The sequence below is a fragment of the Leptonychotes weddellii genome, chromosome 15 (assembly GCF_054177405.1).
Source record: "Leptonychotes weddellii isolate Sample4059 chromosome 15, ASM5417740v2, whole genome shotgun sequence".
NCBI lineage: Eukaryota > Metazoa > Chordata > Mammalia > Carnivora > Phocidae > Leptonychotes > Leptonychotes weddellii.
Window position 1 is genome coordinate 31,142,923 of NC_138383.1, and position 16,851 is coordinate 31,159,773.

General features: G+C 55.9%; 1 protein-coding gene across 1 annotated transcript; it reads left to right on the forward strand.

Moving 5' to 3' along the window:
- The first annotated feature begins 6,631 nt into the window (after positions 1–6,631).
- Positions 6,632–12,123, forward strand: LHX1 (LIM homeobox 1). Its single transcript, XM_006732688.3, has 5 exons — positions 6,632–7,349; positions 9,286–9,512; positions 9,609–9,886; positions 11,237–11,402; positions 11,744–12,123. The coding sequence occupies exons 1-5, from the start codon at positions 7,180–7,182 to the stop codon at positions 12,121–12,123; spliced, it is 1,221 nt and encodes a 406-aa protein (XP_006732751.1). The 5' UTR covers positions 6,632–7,179.
- Positions 12,124–16,851: the final 4,728 nt, after the last annotated feature.

Here is a 16,851-nt window from a genome sequence, read left to right on the forward strand (position 1 = left end):
CAATTATTTATTTAGCCTCTGAGGAGGGCAACAGTGCAGAGTTGCCACCTCAAAGGGGTGAGAGTTGACATTCACCTCCCAAACCCAAGCCTCAAAGCTGCATCATCAAACCAACTGTGGGCCTTGGACCCCTTCTGGCCAGCTCAGCTACCAAGGAGTTGATCCAAGTCTAACACCCTCTCCCCTGCCTCTTTCTCCACTCCTGAGAACTGAGGGTGCTGTGGGAGAAAGTAAGAGGGGCCCCTCCCCATGCTTGCACGCAGAGAGAACTGTCCCCCTCACAGTCACTGAGACACGGTCATCTGCCTGCCTTCCTGCACACTTGACACTCTCTCCCACCCTGCACAGTGTCTACCTTTTTTCTCCTCTATCCCTGGAGGCCTCACTCTTGCCAGGTGCATGGCTCTCCTCTGTGCTTCTGTATCTCTCCACCTGTGTCTGAGTGGGTTTGTTTCTAGAAGCTTCTTCCCATCCTTGCCCTGGCCTCATCCCTTCCACTGTTCTCCCTCCATCTACCCAAGGCTGCTTCCCAGCCCATTCAAAACTTCACCTGCCCTACTAGGGGCTGCAAGACATCCCAGGCCCTGGGAAGACTAAGTCATGACTGAAAGAAGGGGGTGCAGGGACTGGGCTCCCAGGGGAACAGCAGGGGAGGGGGAACTTTGGTGTTGCCTGAAGGTAGGACTCGTCCTGCAGAGGGGCAGTGGGTGGCTTTCAGCCTCTGAGATTGATGAAAGGCTTCAGTGTATATGTGGACAGCTCCTGGGCACCCCTAATATGAGGAGATCTTTATAAATGCAAACATGGAGAGGCTGGTGAGGCAGCAACATCTATTGAATTCTGCACCCCCCAAAAGGAGAGAGGGGCTTAGAACTGCCAAGTCCAGAAAGAACTCAATCCCAGTCCCAAACGTGGTTAGCTTTGGGGGTCCCCCCCATCTTTGCTATCTCACCAGATATCTGCAGTGACCACTACCATTAGGTAAGGGGAGAGTCAATTAGTGAGAGGATTAATTACTCTGAGGCACGAGCCCCGTTTGTCTTCCTTACCGGGTGTGAGTGTGTGTTCAGACAGAGGAACACGGGCACGCACCCAAATACACATTGTTGTCACGCCGTCTTAGACGTTTTATTTATTTGTTGGATTCCTGCCCAGAGCCGCTCACATGCTTTTCCACGGGTGCTGAGTCGCCCACCAAACACGCCGCCTCCTTTTCTCCCGCCTACGAAGGCGACTGTCACACACCCGCACACCCTCCAGTCCCGCCGGATGTCCCCCCTGCACCTGCAGGGTGCCTGGCTGCGTGCCTCTCCCGCCGCCTCTTATGTCGCTGAGTGTCTTTCTGGGTCTCTTCTGTTTCTTTTCCTCTACTCCTCCACTCCTTTTCCCCAATGCATCTTCCCTCCTTTTATCCCTGCTTACTTTTCTGCATTCCTTTTCTTTCCCCTGGTTTTCTGTCCTTATTCCCTTTCCCTCTCCCCTCGATTTCGTCTCTCTCCTGCCTCCTCCACTCACCCTCTCCTTTCCACGATTACCCGCCACCGGTCTCCGCTCCGCAGCGCTGCCTTGCATTTGAGATCGCCACGCTTGACCTTCCCCCGTTCCAAGCCCAGAGTCCTTCCCCCCCCCCCCCCCGCCCCCAGTCCCCGTGGGAAGCCAGCCTTGTTTACCCAGCCCAAGCGCACACCGTGAAGCCCCGGCCGGATGCTGCCCTTTCCCGGCCTCGCAGTCCCCCATCCCCTCCCATCCCCAACTTGGAAACTACCGCTGGGGCAAAGTACACAGCGGTGCAAGGTGACAAGCCGCCACCCCAAATTTCTCACCTTCCATAGTGCACTGGCCCAGGGATCTCGGGCCAACCTCCTAACTTGGGTTTCTTTCCCGGGAAAAAGGAGTTAAGACTAATCCCCCCTCCCCCACTATGTGGTTCAGGGGAGATAGTGATATAAACTGTAAAATGGTGCACACAAGTAGGTCATTTCCAGGAGTGAGTGATGGAGTGAGATTAAGGCAACCTGAGTCAGGAGCAAAGGCGAGAGAGAGAGGGAAAGAAGAGAGCGGGAGACTTAGGATCAGATCCAAGGGCCCCAGGCCAAAGTTTCCGCCGTCGCATCTGCGGCTTCCTGCCGAGTCCGTGCGGAGTTCGTGCGGCCTCTCGGACCCCTCCAGAAGACCCGCTCACTCCCTCCTCCCTCTGCCTGACCCTGCGAGGCTGGTTGCGCCCCAGGCCAGAAACCCTGCGCTGTTAACCTCCTAGAGTCCGCTCCTCCGCAAGCGCCTCTTTTCACGGCCTCACCGCGCTTTTCTGGGGGTGTCGGGCTGCACGGGAGCGGGCTGGGCGAGGAGGGGAGCCGCCAGGGGCTGTCGCCACTCTCGCATCTACAGCAGCTGAAGGTGCCGGGCCGGCTCGGGTCCTTGGGCCACGCGAGCCGCTCGGGAACGTTAGGAAGCAAGGCGATCTGGGGCTGGGAACCACGGAGCTCACGGGAGGAAAGAGGATGCAGGAGAGGGCGCCATCAATCCCCCCAACCTGCAGGGCGTCTGGGGAGGGCTAGCAGAACCCGCTCCGTCCCCAGTTCCCCAGCGGGGTCCCGCCTCTCGGGACCCTCAAGGCGCTTCTCTGGAGGAAAGCTCGTACGGTGAAAGCCGCTGCCTGGCCCCTGGGACCTTTTCCAAGAGAGCCTGGGGATGCGGTGGAAAGAATTCCGCGGCCACTGAGCGAAGACTTGGCGGCGAAATTGACCCTCACAGCACCGCGCCTAGAGCTTCCGCGCCCTGGGGGCGGTGTGCGTGGTTGTGGGTCTGCGCTACTTGGAGGTCCTTGCGTAGGGAAGCGCTGTGTACTTCAGGCCGCTGGCAGTAAATGTGGCGGTGAGGGTAAGAAGGGAAGGTTGGTGCTCTTCGCCGAGCAGCCATTGGTTTAAATGCAGAGCTGGGCTGAGAGGCTTCAGAGGCGGCTAATTTGGAAAGCTGGGTCAGTTTTCTCTCCATGACTGTGCGACCAAATATATTTTAAAATAAAAGCTCAATGGAAACGAAAAAAAAAAAAAACAAACCACATTAATATGGTGTGCTGTCCCCGTGGAGGCGTTCAGTCTGGACTTTAAACCTAGAATCAGGAGCTAAGAGGCGCGCCTAGAGCTGCGCTCCGGGACTCCCTGGTAGACGCTGGGGGTTGGTTCCCGAAGACCTATTTACTGAACCATCTGGACACAGGGACAAGCAGAGCCTGATGCCCCAGAGCCCCCGGCCCGTTCTCGTCCTCAACTCCCCTATCCCGTTGGTCCGCCCGCAGGGAGGGGCCCTCTTTTCCCCGCGTCGAGGTCCCAAGATCACAGCACCCCCAAACGGGTGGAGCAGCCCCCTCCTCTCCACCCGAAAGAAGACAGGGGGCCTTGGGTTCAGGAAGGGCCGGCAGCCGGGTCCAGCTGTCGCCCCGTAGGTCTCCGCCGACTGCCCTCCACCCCCGCGGCCCCTCTGCTTTGCATGAGAAGGAGCCCAGCTGGGACAGGGGCGGGGGTTGAGCCCCTGGGACTCTGACGGCTTTAGATTCCAGAAAGGGGCGGTTGGGTCGAGGGCGCTAGCGGCGAGAACCAGGACAGCTGGGGGAGGGGGGGAGCGTGGGGGACCGCTCGACTGGACCAGCCCCTCCCCGCGGGTCTCACCCAATGCAGAGGGCTGGGGAGGCACCTCGGGGCTCCGGGTGGAGGAGATGGGGTCCCCTGAGCCAAGCAGCTCCTAGCGCCTCCGCGGGAGCTGGAGTACTGGCTACGGATCCGCTCGTTCCTGAGAGCGTCGGGTCGGCAGGAGGAACACAAAAACCTAGTCGGATCTCACGAAGCCCGCCTGCTGGGTTGGAGAACCGCCCTCCCCATCTTACTCCTGACCTGAGCGGGGCCCTGAGAGAGGCCCACGGAGGGGGCTGATGCAAGAGAGATAACTAGCCCCAACACTCCGCCCTCCCCGCAGCGGGGAACCCCAGCCCAGGTGTTTTTGGAGAGGGTGCGGAGAAGATGTTAGAGGCCCCGCATTTAGAGGTCAGGATGGGCGGAGCGCCAAAGGGGCGCACGCCGGACCTCGGCTTTGGCTTCCAATGAAAAGGTGACGCGGGAGGCAAGGTGGAGGCTGCCGGCGGCCTCGGGGTTGCAGGGTGGTACGGACGGAAGCTTGAAGGAAGGAAAGGGGCGTTGGCAGAGCCCTAAAACTCCACTCCCACAGGGCGCAAACCAAATTTTCTGTAGCGGCTTCCCGGTTCGTCCGAAGAGGGTATTCCATTTGCAGAGACCTGGATCCCGGGCCGGCTCAGGTTCATTGCAATTGCGTTTCAGCACGCATTTCCCCCAACTTAGTCCCGGGCCCTTGTGTGGGATGTCTGAGTCCCGCACCATGAGTGGGATCGAAAGGCCAATTCCAAAATACCAGCTAGACCCGGCTAGCTGCCCATCCTTATTTTCTTCCACACTAGGGTTGAATGCGCCTTCTTAGCATCCCCCCCCCCAAAAAAAACACAAAAAACGAGGAGCAAAAACAGGACTGGCCAGCCCTGCCACCTTCAGACCTCACGAGAAATCCCAGTTTGACATAGAAATGGTGCTATCAAAACGGAATTTGGTATTTGACTGGCGTAAGCCAGGAAACCAGAGTGACTCTTCGAGGCTAGGGTTCTCAGGACCCGGACCTGAACCCCACGTTTGGAATAATCTGCCTCCAGGCAGCGGTCCCGAGGTTTTATTCGGAATTAGGAAGGTAAGGGCTCCCTGAGGGGTGAACTACAGGGGGTGTGGTCTGAGGTTGTCTCGGGAAGCTGTTGCTAGCCCGGAGCCTGGAACAGGGGAGGAGGAGAAGCCGGGCCCACTCAGCCCGTGCGCTGCACACCCGAATCCATTGCAGCCTCTCTGTGGAGCCCCAGACGTCCCTGCTCCCCACTGCCACCACCCGCCAGCCGCCACTGAAGCCCCGTCGTTTCCCGCCTAGTCGTTTGTTTTTCTATGTAAAAGGTGTCTCCGGATCACAGTTTTCTCACAACTTCTCGCCTGGGTTGCAACTCCTCACCCGAGGCGCTTCCCCACCCACTCCTTTCCCCCTCCCCGGCGCCGCGCCTCCGGTCTCCCCCGCCCCCACCAGGAAACCGCCGGAATCAACTTTCCAAGACCGCGCTCCGGGGAACAGACACCCAGATCTCCCGGAGACCGAGACCCTGTGGACTTTGGATGGACTGGGGGAGGAGGCAGGGAGGGACCGGAGGAGGAAGATTCTGTGGCCCTCCCTCCTCCACTCCCGCTAAAACGCGCGCTGTGCTCGGGACCAACTTCTAGGCCAAGAAAGCACGAGGAAGGGAAAAAGGAAAAAAAAAAAGAAAAAGAAAAAGCCCAACACCCGCTGAATTGCAAAGTCAAACAGTTCACCAGGGCCGCCGGGGTTCCCGGACCCTTCTGCACCCCAACCTTCAACAAGGCTCCACCTTGGATTAATCCCACCTTCCAACAGTACTCTGCCCTCCGCCTGCGCCTACTCCCATGCTCTCTCAGTCCTTCCCATCGAAACCGAGGCCTTACCGGAGCAGGAGGGGCTCGGGCACCTTGCTGCCCGCCGCCCGCACCGCGCGGGGCCGCGGATGCGGCCGCCACTGATCCTCTAAACGCGGTCTCCCGGCACTCTCCCCGGCCGGAGGATGCAGAATGGTTTACAGAGGGACCGCGAGCCGCTGATTGGTCGCAGGCCGCGGTGACGTCGGCGGGCGCTGCATTAAGGCGAGGGGGCTTCCAGAGCTCAGCCAACAGCCAGGAGCAGTGACCGAGCCGCCGGAGCTGGGGAGAGACGCGCCAGGGCGGCGGACCGGGCCAGGAGACCAGGGACAGAGGGACGCTTGTCCGGGGACAGCCAGCAACGAACTGCGGCCTGGGCGGCGACAGCAGCGGCCCTTGCTGAGCTGTTCCAGCCGCGCAGAACTGTAGCTGCTGCACCAGGACGTTTTTTCAAAGCTCTCCAAGCTACTCCCCCTCCCCCCGACTCCTCCCGCTGCAAAAGAAAAAAAAAAAAGGAAGGAAGGAAGGAAAGAGGCTAGAAAGGAAACCCAGATTTGCCACCACAACGAAAAAAGGGGGAAAAGGAAAAGAAAGTCAAGCGACTGTGGGGTTGGACGCAGGCAGCCGGAGCGCGGGCCGAGCGATGCGGGGCTGCGCGCCCGGGCGGCCGCGAGTTGTGACTGGAGCCACGATGCACGGCCAGGCGCGGTGAGGAGCCAGACCGTATCACCTCCCCGAAGGAGTCCGGGAGCAGGGAGGGCCGTCCCGAAAACACGGAGGCCGCCAGGCAGGCCACGGGCCGAGGTGACGGGTCTGGGGCAGTGGGGAGCGAGCAAGCGCACCTGGCTGCGTCCGCCTGGAGTTGTCCCTCTGCGTTCACGATTGACACAAACACTTCTCCAAACGGGGGGAATCTAAGCAGCAACAACAATCAACAACGAGATCTTCCTCCTGCCTTCCCCTCCCTCCCTCCCTCTTCCCTTGGCCTGCCCCCGCCCCCTCCCCCCAGGCCCACCGCTGGCGCCCCGCGCGTCCGGACCCGCTGCGCGATGCCGGCAGTTTAGGATCCAAAGCTTCTCCACTCGTTTTGTTCTTTTCTTAAAAAAAAAAAAAAGAGGAGGGGAAATCCCGGTCGGTGGCAGGCAGCCCGGCACACACACACCCGCCCTCATACCCCGACAAAAGCAGATGCACTTTGACTTCTGACAGCTCTACCTCAAGCCCAAGAGAACTCCAAGGCGCTTTCCCTGCAACCTGAGCTCGAGGCGTCCTCCTCTTCCTTCTCCGACTCCGTTTTATTTATTTCTGTTCCCGTCGCCGTTCTCGGTGACCTTCACTCCTCCGCGTGCTCTGGGCAGAAGAGCCGCTTTCTCGCCCGCCTGAGACTCTTCCTCGCCCCAGGAGCTGCAGCAGTGCTGCTGTGCCCCAAGGCCCTGGGACTTCCAGGCTGCACACTCCATCGAGGTGCCCTCCGCTCCCCATCAGCCTCATTTTCACCCCCTTTTGATTTCCTGGTGTGGGTTTTGGCTTGCACCCCCTGTGTGTCTCCTCTTTTTGGAGGGGCTGGGGAGCTCTTGCTGACGTCTTCGGGAGTCATTCCCTAGGCTCTACCTGCTCTTCTCTCTCCCGGCCTCACCCGACCAAACCAAAGACCATGGTGCACTGTGCCGGCTGCAAAAGGCCCATCCTGGACCGCTTCCTCTTGAACGTGCTGGACAGGGCCTGGCATGTCAAGTGCGTCCAGTGCTGTGAATGTAAATGCAACCTGACCGAGAAGTGCTTCTCCCGGGAAGGCAAGCTCTACTGCAAGAACGACTTTTTCCGGTGAGTACTTCCCTGGCGCGCCTCTGCTGCTTCCTCCCCGCGGGCTTTTCCCCGCCAGCTTCGGATCAGAGGTCAGCGTGGCCGAAGCAACCGCGGTAGGAGCAGCCTTGGAGAGGGCAGCCAAGTCCCACGGGCACCCGCCTCTTCGCCAGCTGGCGCGCTGGGCGCCCCTGACGCAGCCCTGCTTGCGCCCTGGAAATTGTGGGTCCCGGCTTAGCTGCACGTGCCTGGGAAGAAAGGGTGTGAGTCCGCTTGAGCCCAGAAGCCCCTCCAAGCTTAGAAGGAGGCAGCACAGCCCGGGGCGTTGTAATCCTAGCTCCTGTCTTTCCCTCCCTGCACAGAGCTCTCCAGCAACGGCATTCTCCGAGCCTCTTAGGTTGCTCGCTCTCCAGGCTGAGCTTGGAAGCCCGGGCTAGATCCCTGCCACTGCCTTTTCGTCTCCAAAAGGTCTTGGCGGGAACCGCCGAGGCTTTTGCGTGGAGTGTTTGAGTCCCTTGCCTTGGCGGCGAAAGGGAAACACTCTGGCCTAATGCCTATGGTGCACATTCCAGGGTGTTCTTGAAACTCCGACCGGCCTGCCTCCAAGCGCCGGCCTGGGCAAACCGCGCCTGCCTGTGAAATGCCCCAAGGCTCCAGCCTCCGGGACGACCTTTCCCCTTCGCTTCCCGGCTGCCTGGGCTGGCGGGAGGATCGGCCTCCGCCCAACACAAACCTCGGCTTTGTGGCGCAGGCTCCGCTCGGAGCTCTTCCCGGCACTGCCCGCCATCCCCTTGTCCCACCTCCTTGCCGAAACCGCGAAAAACCAGGCCCGGCTCTTCTGAGCCGGGAGACTTCTCCAGACGCCCCCTCCTTCGTTTAGCATTTTAATTTATTCTCTTAAACACACTATCTTGCCATGAAATCCACACAAACACAAAAGTCAACCGAGAACAGGAGCAAATGCGAATTTTAATTCCTCTGTACTGGTTTGAAATCTCCCAGTTTACTCGGCTGACTTGGTCTCTGCTCTCCTCTGAGTTTTTGGTGACAGATCAAACTGGGAGCCGGGGGTGGGGGTGCGAAGCCATCCGGGTCGCTTTGCTTGGAGGCCCAGAACGCGCTGTCCCCAACGCTGCCCCAGGAAGCGTGTCTCTGATTGCCGGGAACCATGGAGAAAAGTGCTGTGCAGGCTGGTATCGCCGGGAGCAAACGCAGGCTGAGCCTCTGAACCCCGGCCGGCCGCGCCTGGTGTCCCCAATACCGGCTGGAGCCGAACTGCAGAACGGCGAACGGTGCCTAGCTGCCAGTGGGCCCCAGTGGCCTGGCTCCCGCAAAGCGCATCCCGGCACCTAGAGCCCCGCGGTGGCTCTAGCTTGCACCAACCTGCGGGGCTTTGGGCTTGAACGTGGCGGCGGCCCAGCTGCAGCCGTCTGCGCGCTCCAGGGCTGTTTCTTTACCCGCGGCAGGACTGGACCTTGCCAACCCTCGGCTTAAGCGCCCCTTTCTGCAGTGAAAGGCGACACTAGGAGAGAAAAGCGGTGCTCGGGACGCATTTACATGGAGCTCTAATTAGAATTCGACTGTTCTCTGAATCTAATAGGAAAATAGTTGCCTCCCTCCCCCTTCCAATCGCCGCCTTGCCGCCTTCTTCCTCAGGCGCTCTTTTCCTCTGGGACAACACTGGGCATGAGGCTGGGGGGGGGGGGGCGCAGCTCGGACCCCTCGCTCTCTCATTCTAACAGTGTGTATCTCCTCACTGACTTTTCACTGGTGCCCCACGTCCTCTCCTGCCTTCTTGACTGCTCGGTCGGCATTCTGCCTCTTTTTGGCTGTCTCTCTTCTTTTCTCTCTTCCTCCTCTTCTTCCTCCACTTTCTATTTCTCTCTTTCTCTATCGTCTTTTCCTGGCCTCCGTTCTCCCCTTGCCCCTCACCAACCCATCCTCTCCCATCCCGCAGATGTTTCGGTACCAAATGCGCAGGCTGCGCGCAGGGCATCTCCCCTAGCGACCTGGTGCGGAGAGCGCGGAGCAAAGTGTTTCATCTAAACTGCTTCACCTGCATGATGTGTAACAAGCAGCTCTCCACTGGCGAGGAGCTCTATATCATCGATGAGAACAAATTTGTCTGCAAAGAGGATTACCTAAGCAACAGCAGTGTCGCCAAAGAGAACAGCCTCCACTCGGGTGAGGCCCCAATTCCCAGCTCGCTAGGGGCGGGCGGGTCCTGGGGGAAGAAGGCCCACTGAGGCCACTGCTCACCTGTCCCTTCCCTCTCCCCAGCCACCACGGGCAGTGACCCCAGTTTGTCTCCAGACTCCCAAGACCCGTCACAGGATGATGCCAAGGACTCAGAGAGTGCCAACGTATCGGACAAGGAAGGGGGCAGCAACGAGAATGACGACCAGAACCTAGGCGCCAAGCGGCGGGGCCCACGTACCACCATCAAGGCGAAGCAACTGGAAACTCTGAAGGCGGCCTTCGCTGCTACTCCCAAGCCCACGCGCCATATCCGCGAGCAGCTGGCTCAGGAGACTGGCCTCAACATGCGTGTCATCCAGGTCAGGGCCTGGGCATGCCACTCATCCCCCCGACCCCATCCAGACCGACATGGCTCCTTTAAGCAGGCACCCAGGCCAAGCTGGGGAAACCCAGCCTCAAGGAGGGGACTGAGTCCTGGGAGGGTGACCTGTGCTATATTGCCCCATTTTATAGGGCATCTGGAAATCCCTAGGCTCCCTCCATTTCCCAATTGGAAGCTGGTGACGGTAGTGGCAGAAGGGGAGGGATGGGGAGTTCAGCATGAGGCTGGAGGAGGGGACATTGTTGGACACCGCTAGGGAGTCGGGACCCTTTCTTCTGCACCACGCACCTTGTTTGGAAGGAGCCCAGAGGTCTCTGAGCATGCCAGAATTAATCAATTTCACCGGCTTCTCCACAACATAGATCTCCCTCTGTGTCCCCCACCTACTTTGTGGATCTCTTGCCTCAGTTAGACAAGCCCCAGAGCAGAGACGTCTTCTCCAAAGAGAGATAGGGCATCCTGGTTTGAGGGGGAAAAGGTGTGGGCTGGAGTCAGCTCAGCCTCTGGCGGTCTAGAGTGGGATAGGGAGGGGAGGTGGACATCTGGGCATCTGTGCCAGTGTGTTGTGAGGACTTGGGGCTGCGTGTGATTTGGGCCTGAGTCTCCCGCCCAAGGTTAGGTTCACCTGCGGGGGCTCTTCGAGGATGTGGTGGCTGTGCCTGGGAGGCTGAGTGTGCATGGGCACACATATGCAGCCTGACCTCCATGGGAGGCCTTGCAGCACCCGGGGGGCCCTGCTGACGTGTGCTTTGTGAATGGAAGCTTGCATGTCTGTGTCCTTGTCAGCGAGAGGCTGTGGATAAGTATATTTGGCACTGGGAGATTTGCGTGGATGTGAAAAGGAGATTGTGGGTTTTGGTGTCACTATCCTTGGTAGACTGAGTGTCAACAGGAGGCTGTTTCGTTCTCTGTCACAATCATGCCGGGAGGGGGCTGCCAGGGACGGTGAATTGGAATCTGCGTGTGTCGAACACTATTGGGGGAGGTTGAGCGTCTGTGTGTGGAGAGGCCCCAGGAGCTGTAATTGTGATAGTGTGACTGTTGGAAACAACTCCAACTGCCTCACGTCGGGCAGGGAGGCTTGCCCAGGTCCCCAGTCGAGAATCCCGTAGATCATTGGCTCCAAGGGCCGCCCTGCACGGCCCTACTCAGAGACACACCCCCACAACACAGCAGAACACAACACAACACAACACACACACACTCGGAGCCCTGAGCCGAGCTAGCGGTTGGAGGGGTTAGGGGCCGATCAGCCGCGCACCCGAAGTGGGGGATGGGGGAGTGGGGAGGATCGTCCGGGCCTCACCTCGCCGCGTGTGTGCTTCAGGTCTGGTTCCAGAACAGACGCTCCAAGGAACGGAGGATGAAGCAGCTGAGCGCGCTGGGCGCCCGGCGCCACGCTTTCTTCCGCAGTCCGCGCCGGATGCGGCCGCTCGTGGACCGCCTGGAGCCGGGCGAGCTCATCCCCAACGGGCCCTTCTCCTTCTACGGAGGTGAGTGTGCTGCCGAGTGGCAGGGCGCGGCCAGCCGGGGTTGGCTTCGTTGGAAGCGGGTGGCAGTGCAGGAGGCGCTCCTGGTTTTCTTTAGAGAAGTGGCGAGTGGGGGAGAGATGGAAAAGGCTGGGGAGTCAATCAAGGGTCGGTAGTCGAGACCGAGGGCCGAATTCCCGACGGTGAACGAGGCGGGTGGGCTGGTAGGGAGCGGCTCCAGTGTTTGCACCAGGCTTCCCTCCGCTGCCAGCCCCGCGGGGGAGCCCCCCAACAGCGAGTTCCCCGAGTTGCCTTTCTCGTCCTTCCTCCTCCGCCCTGACCTCCTCCTCCCCGCTGCTCCGCAGATTACCAGAGCGAGTACTATGGGCCCGGGGGCAACTACGACTTCTTCCCGCAAGGCCCCCCGTCCTCGCAGGCTCAGACGCCAGTGGACCTGCCCTTCGTGCCGTCGTCCGGGCCCTCCGGGACGCCTCTGGGCGGCCTGGAGCACCCGCTGCCCGGCCACCACCCGTCGAGCGAGGCGCAGCGGTTCACTGACATCCTGGCGCATCCCCCCGGGGACTCGCCCAGCCCTGAGCCCAGCCTGCCCGGGCCTCTACACTCAATGTCGGCTGAGGTCTTCGGGCCCAGCCCACCCTTCTCATCGCTGTCGGTCAACGGCGGGGCGAGCTATGGGAACCACCTGTCTCACCCCCCCGAAATGAACGAGGCGGCCGTGTGGTAGCGGGATCTCGCACGGTCCGCGGAATGCGTGGTTGTACAGAAATGAACCTTTATTTAAGAAAAATAGAAAAAAGAAGAAAAAAAAAACATAAGAAGCAAGTCACCCCCCCCCCCCCAACACACACACACACTTCCTTCAGCCTCGGGGACCATTTTCCGTCTGGGGAGTCCGGATGGGAAAGGGGGACAAGAAACAGGATCCAAATCCGCCTGGAGGTAGAACTGGGATCCGTGCGCTGGCTGTCGAGGTGCAGAACTGGGGCTCCCGAAGGGAAATGCAGACTTCTCCCCATCTTCCACCTGGACCCGGATGCGGGGACAGACTCCACGAGCGTGCGCGCCCGGCCAGAGGGCGGCACAGGAACACCCACGGCGGCCGCGGGGGCGCACAGCCGGTGGTGACGCCAGGAGCCGCAGGGAGGGAGGCCGAGAGGCACAGCCGGGCGAGGGAGGAGAAGTAGCCCGGGGCGCTCCCGGGCCAGCCAGGAGGGTTCTGGCTCTGGGAAATCTCTCCCTAGTGTTGTCTCAGTGTTCAGGAACAGCGACAACAAACTCTTATAGCTTCAGAAACGCCGACCTGCTGTGCATCAGGTGGGACTATATATATATATATTTTTTGTCTATCTGGGTTTTTGGTTTTTGTTTTTGCCAAAATTGCAAAATTCTAAATGTAAAGCCCTCAGTATCAACTCTTCTACCTTCACAAAGCTCTACACACACACACACACACACACGCACACACATACATATACACACATACACACAAACACAGATACACGCAGACACCCTGGATAGGATGGTCTCCAGCCAGACCTCTCAGTAAAATGACTTGAACATCAACTGTACAAGAAAGTATTCTACCTTCACACATACAAAAAAAAAAGTTTTAAAAAAAGACTATTGAACTAAAAACAGTCAACTGTTTACGTATAATGTTAAATTCAGGAGTTCAGTGTTTTATTAATATATACTGTTTTGAAACCTCTTGTTCAAAAACAAAATGTTTTGAGCAATCAACCAAAATTGTTCATTTTCTTTTCCTGTAGATGTTCTGACAGATTTGCAGGGCTCGCAGCTCACTGTGCTAGTATGTAAAAAGGTGTTGTTTACACAAGGCAAAGAGAAAACATGATATTCAGACACTTGCCAAATAGAATAATTATAGCACAAATACTGTAAAGGTGCCTAGCACCACAACCTGAGAAAGTGTTAAAAAAAAAAAAAAAAGTGTTACAAGGTTTAAAAAAAAAACATCTTTGCTAATTTTTAGTCCTGTTGAACATTCATGGAATTGTTAATATGACTTATATAGACCCACACAGGTTTTATTTTTGTGTCTTTAAAATAAAAGTCCAAAATATTTAAATTTTATGGTCAAATATGCAGTCAACAGCTGCTACTTTTTTCTTTATATATTAAATTTCTCATATGTCTTTTATTGTTCTGATAAACCTAAGCTTGTGTGACCTCCAGTGCATATTAGACCATTCACTGTATGAAAGAAAACATGTTGAATAAATTTGTGAGTTTTTAATAAAAATAGAAAATCTGATGTTTAGATAATCGGTGTGTTATTTGATGTTTTAACAAGTAGAGGGGAGACCTGATGGGGAGCTGAATGGTCCCTCAGAAGCCAGGAGGAAGAGAGGCAGGACTGGGGTATCTTTTTACCTTGACTGTGGCTGAATCCCCTTGCTAATGCCAGACTAGCTTTTCTCCGTGGCTTCCTGCCGTTATTAACCACAGATTTGCATTCTGTGGGTTTAAGTGATATAGGTGAAGAGATATTTGCTGACAAGTTAATATAGAATTTGAAATAGAAATCAAATCCAGGGCTAAAAATGAGTGCTCCCAGTATGATTAGGCATGAGATCCCATGCACTTTCTCTATCCCCCATTCCGCACACATGAAACTGCACTTGTGAAAGTCAGTTACCTGTAAATATATAGTTAGAGGCGGTCCTTTTCAGTTTCAATTCACTTCCCATAGATAATCCTGCTCTCTAATTTGGCGGTTTAAAAGATAATGTAAAATGAATGTACAGTACAGCTAGAAATTAAATACTTTAATCCCTTTCAGAGAACCGACGTGAAGTAGTTGTTTTATAGTGTTTGTTACATTTGAAGTTTCCTAGAGGGAAAACTATTTTGCCTTGCACAAGATACATACTACCTTTTTCTGAAAGATGAGCAAAAAATAACCGATATAGAAATCAAATTTCACCTGGGGATTGCCAATATGTTCTGAAAAGTACTTCAGTCCCTTCCAAGCCTTCATTAAACATGGAAGGAATTTAAATATTTATCTACTATGGAATAGTGTGTGTTTTTAATATTAGATGCCATTAGAATTCCAGAATTTCTTTTCTATATCACCTAGATTCCAGTCTGGATTATTTATTTCATTTTAAAAATCAAAAGTTTTACATTAAATGGTATGTAATTTCCATTGTCGTTTTCATATTTTGTTAAGACACAACCAAGTGTATTTTTCCTGCAGGGAAGGCTTTAAAATAAGCAATATTTCACTGCATCCATATGACGGTTTGTCTAATGGGGAGGACTATCAGGGAGGAACCTGACAGTGTTCTTTCAGAAATCCAAATTTATGAAATACGGAGACTTTTGAAACTCCTAGCCTCTGCATGCAGCACAATTCTTTATCTGCTTTGTATGCAATCCCTGGATCGGCTGTTTTTGCCCTTTTAGTGTTTATATACATTAAATCACAGCCAACTTATTCATTATAGCCACCCCCCCTTTAAAGACATTCATTTAACTGAACGTATGCTCATGGGAAGCTGCATTTTCCTATCAGGGCTGCTGAATTATTTAGCAGCTTTATTGTGGAATTGGGTACTTGTTAAGAAGGGGTTTGAGTTGGGCGCTCAGTGTGGACTTATTTCCTCTCTCTGACTCCGTGGCAGCAGGGCAGTCTTTCCCTCCTGGCTCTGTATACTGAACCCTAAAAATACCTGAACAGGTGGCAAAGCTTAGCAGTCAAATTGGGAGGCGCCTGAGAGGAGGAGGTCTAGAAATATCAGGGACTATTCTCCTTCCCATCAGAGCAGCACTGTCCACCTCTGGCCCTAAGGTGCAGAGAAGTGCTGCACCATCCGCAGGTGGCCGCCTGGGAGCTCCCAGGAGAGGCTCAAGGGCCATGGGGAGCACCACGGGGTTCCCCTCCCTCCTAGGAGGGCAGTCTCCTCTCCAGTTAGGCTTGGCAGTTAGCTTTCTCCCTGCGGCCATCTTAAAGCTGCCACCTCTGTGCCTCTGGCCATCTGCCTTCAGGGTTCCAGCCTGCCCTGGGCTAGGGAGCCAAAGCTCACCCACCCAACTTCCCCAGGCTGGGGGAGACTGGGGGCTGCTTTAGTGCTAGACAAGGTCGGGGAGAACTAGGCATGGAGAGCCAGGACAGGCATTGGCAGGGACCTGGGACCTAGGGATTGATGGCATCTGAGAAGAGAGGCAGGATTCCTGGTCATAGGAATAGTTGATTGGGACAATGGGGGGGATGGTGATCTAATGTCACCCCTGCCCATCTTCTGCTATTCCTACATCTGTCTGTCACTTTGCAGCCCTTGGGCAGCAGCAGAGAACTGTGAACGAGGAGACCCTCTGACCTCCTCTGGAGATGACTGTTCTTTTTGGAGAGTGCTCCCATTTATTCCCATCCCCTTGGTCATCAAATCTGCTCACATCTCCTAGAGCAGTCAGAGGCTTAAGTTTCTTCTAGGAGGTATAGTCTTTGAAATATCCTCTCTTGTAGTCCACCCTCCATCTCCAGACCCGTTCCCAACAGGAAACCCCTCCTCCCTTCTCAAGACACTAGAATGCAAGCAGGAAGGGCCCCCTAGAGAGAGCATTTAGGAGGGTGCTCCCCTGCCCCGTGCTGTGCCTCAACTTCTCTCAGCTGCATGTTAAGTCTTAGAATTCTTTCCTCTTGCCTCCCCTCCCTACCTTCAGTATGGGGTAAGAAAGCAGGAGGAGCATTTTGGGGGCCCTGGGATGTATGTGACTGGAGTAGAGTAGTCTTAATTCCTTCCTCCAAAGGCTCCCCGAGTCAGTGGGGACCAGGACGGAGAAGGGATAGTAGGTAAGCAGAACTCGGGCATTTTCTGCCCAGAATCATCCACCAGTGTCCTGTTTGTATGACAGTTTAGAGGTGGTCTCTGAACCTATCTTGCCTCCCTCCCCCTTTTGTCCTTTTTCTTTACCCTGAAGGCAAGGATTCTAAGCACTATTGTTCAAATAGGAAGGGAAGAGGATTGGGGGAGGTAGTTTCCTAAATGTGGAAACATTTTTGTCCTTTTGAAGCCCAAGGTGATGGCTCCCCGTTGCAGCCTGAGGGGCAGGCTTTTGTCCTGGAGGCCCAAGACACCCACACCAGACTGCAGTTGCAGGGGATATGTTAACAAAAACAAACAACGCTGTTTTCTAGCCTGAATTCTCTTGCTGCTGGTAAAAAAGCAGTTTTCTTTTGCCTTAGTCCCCTGCCTAGGGTGCTCCTGTCCTAGCCTGGCACTCTTTCCCTTTCATGTTTGAGGGGGTCTACCCTACGATAGGTTCCCCTTCCCCTCTGCAGTCACCTAGGAAGGGGACATGAAACAAGCCTCACTAAAGGGATGGCCTCTCATTGCTCTTGACCCTGAGGGCGTATTAAGACTGTGAAAGTCAGGGACCCTCACTTCTCTTAAGTTCCACAGGAAACACTGGTGAGCTGAGGGTT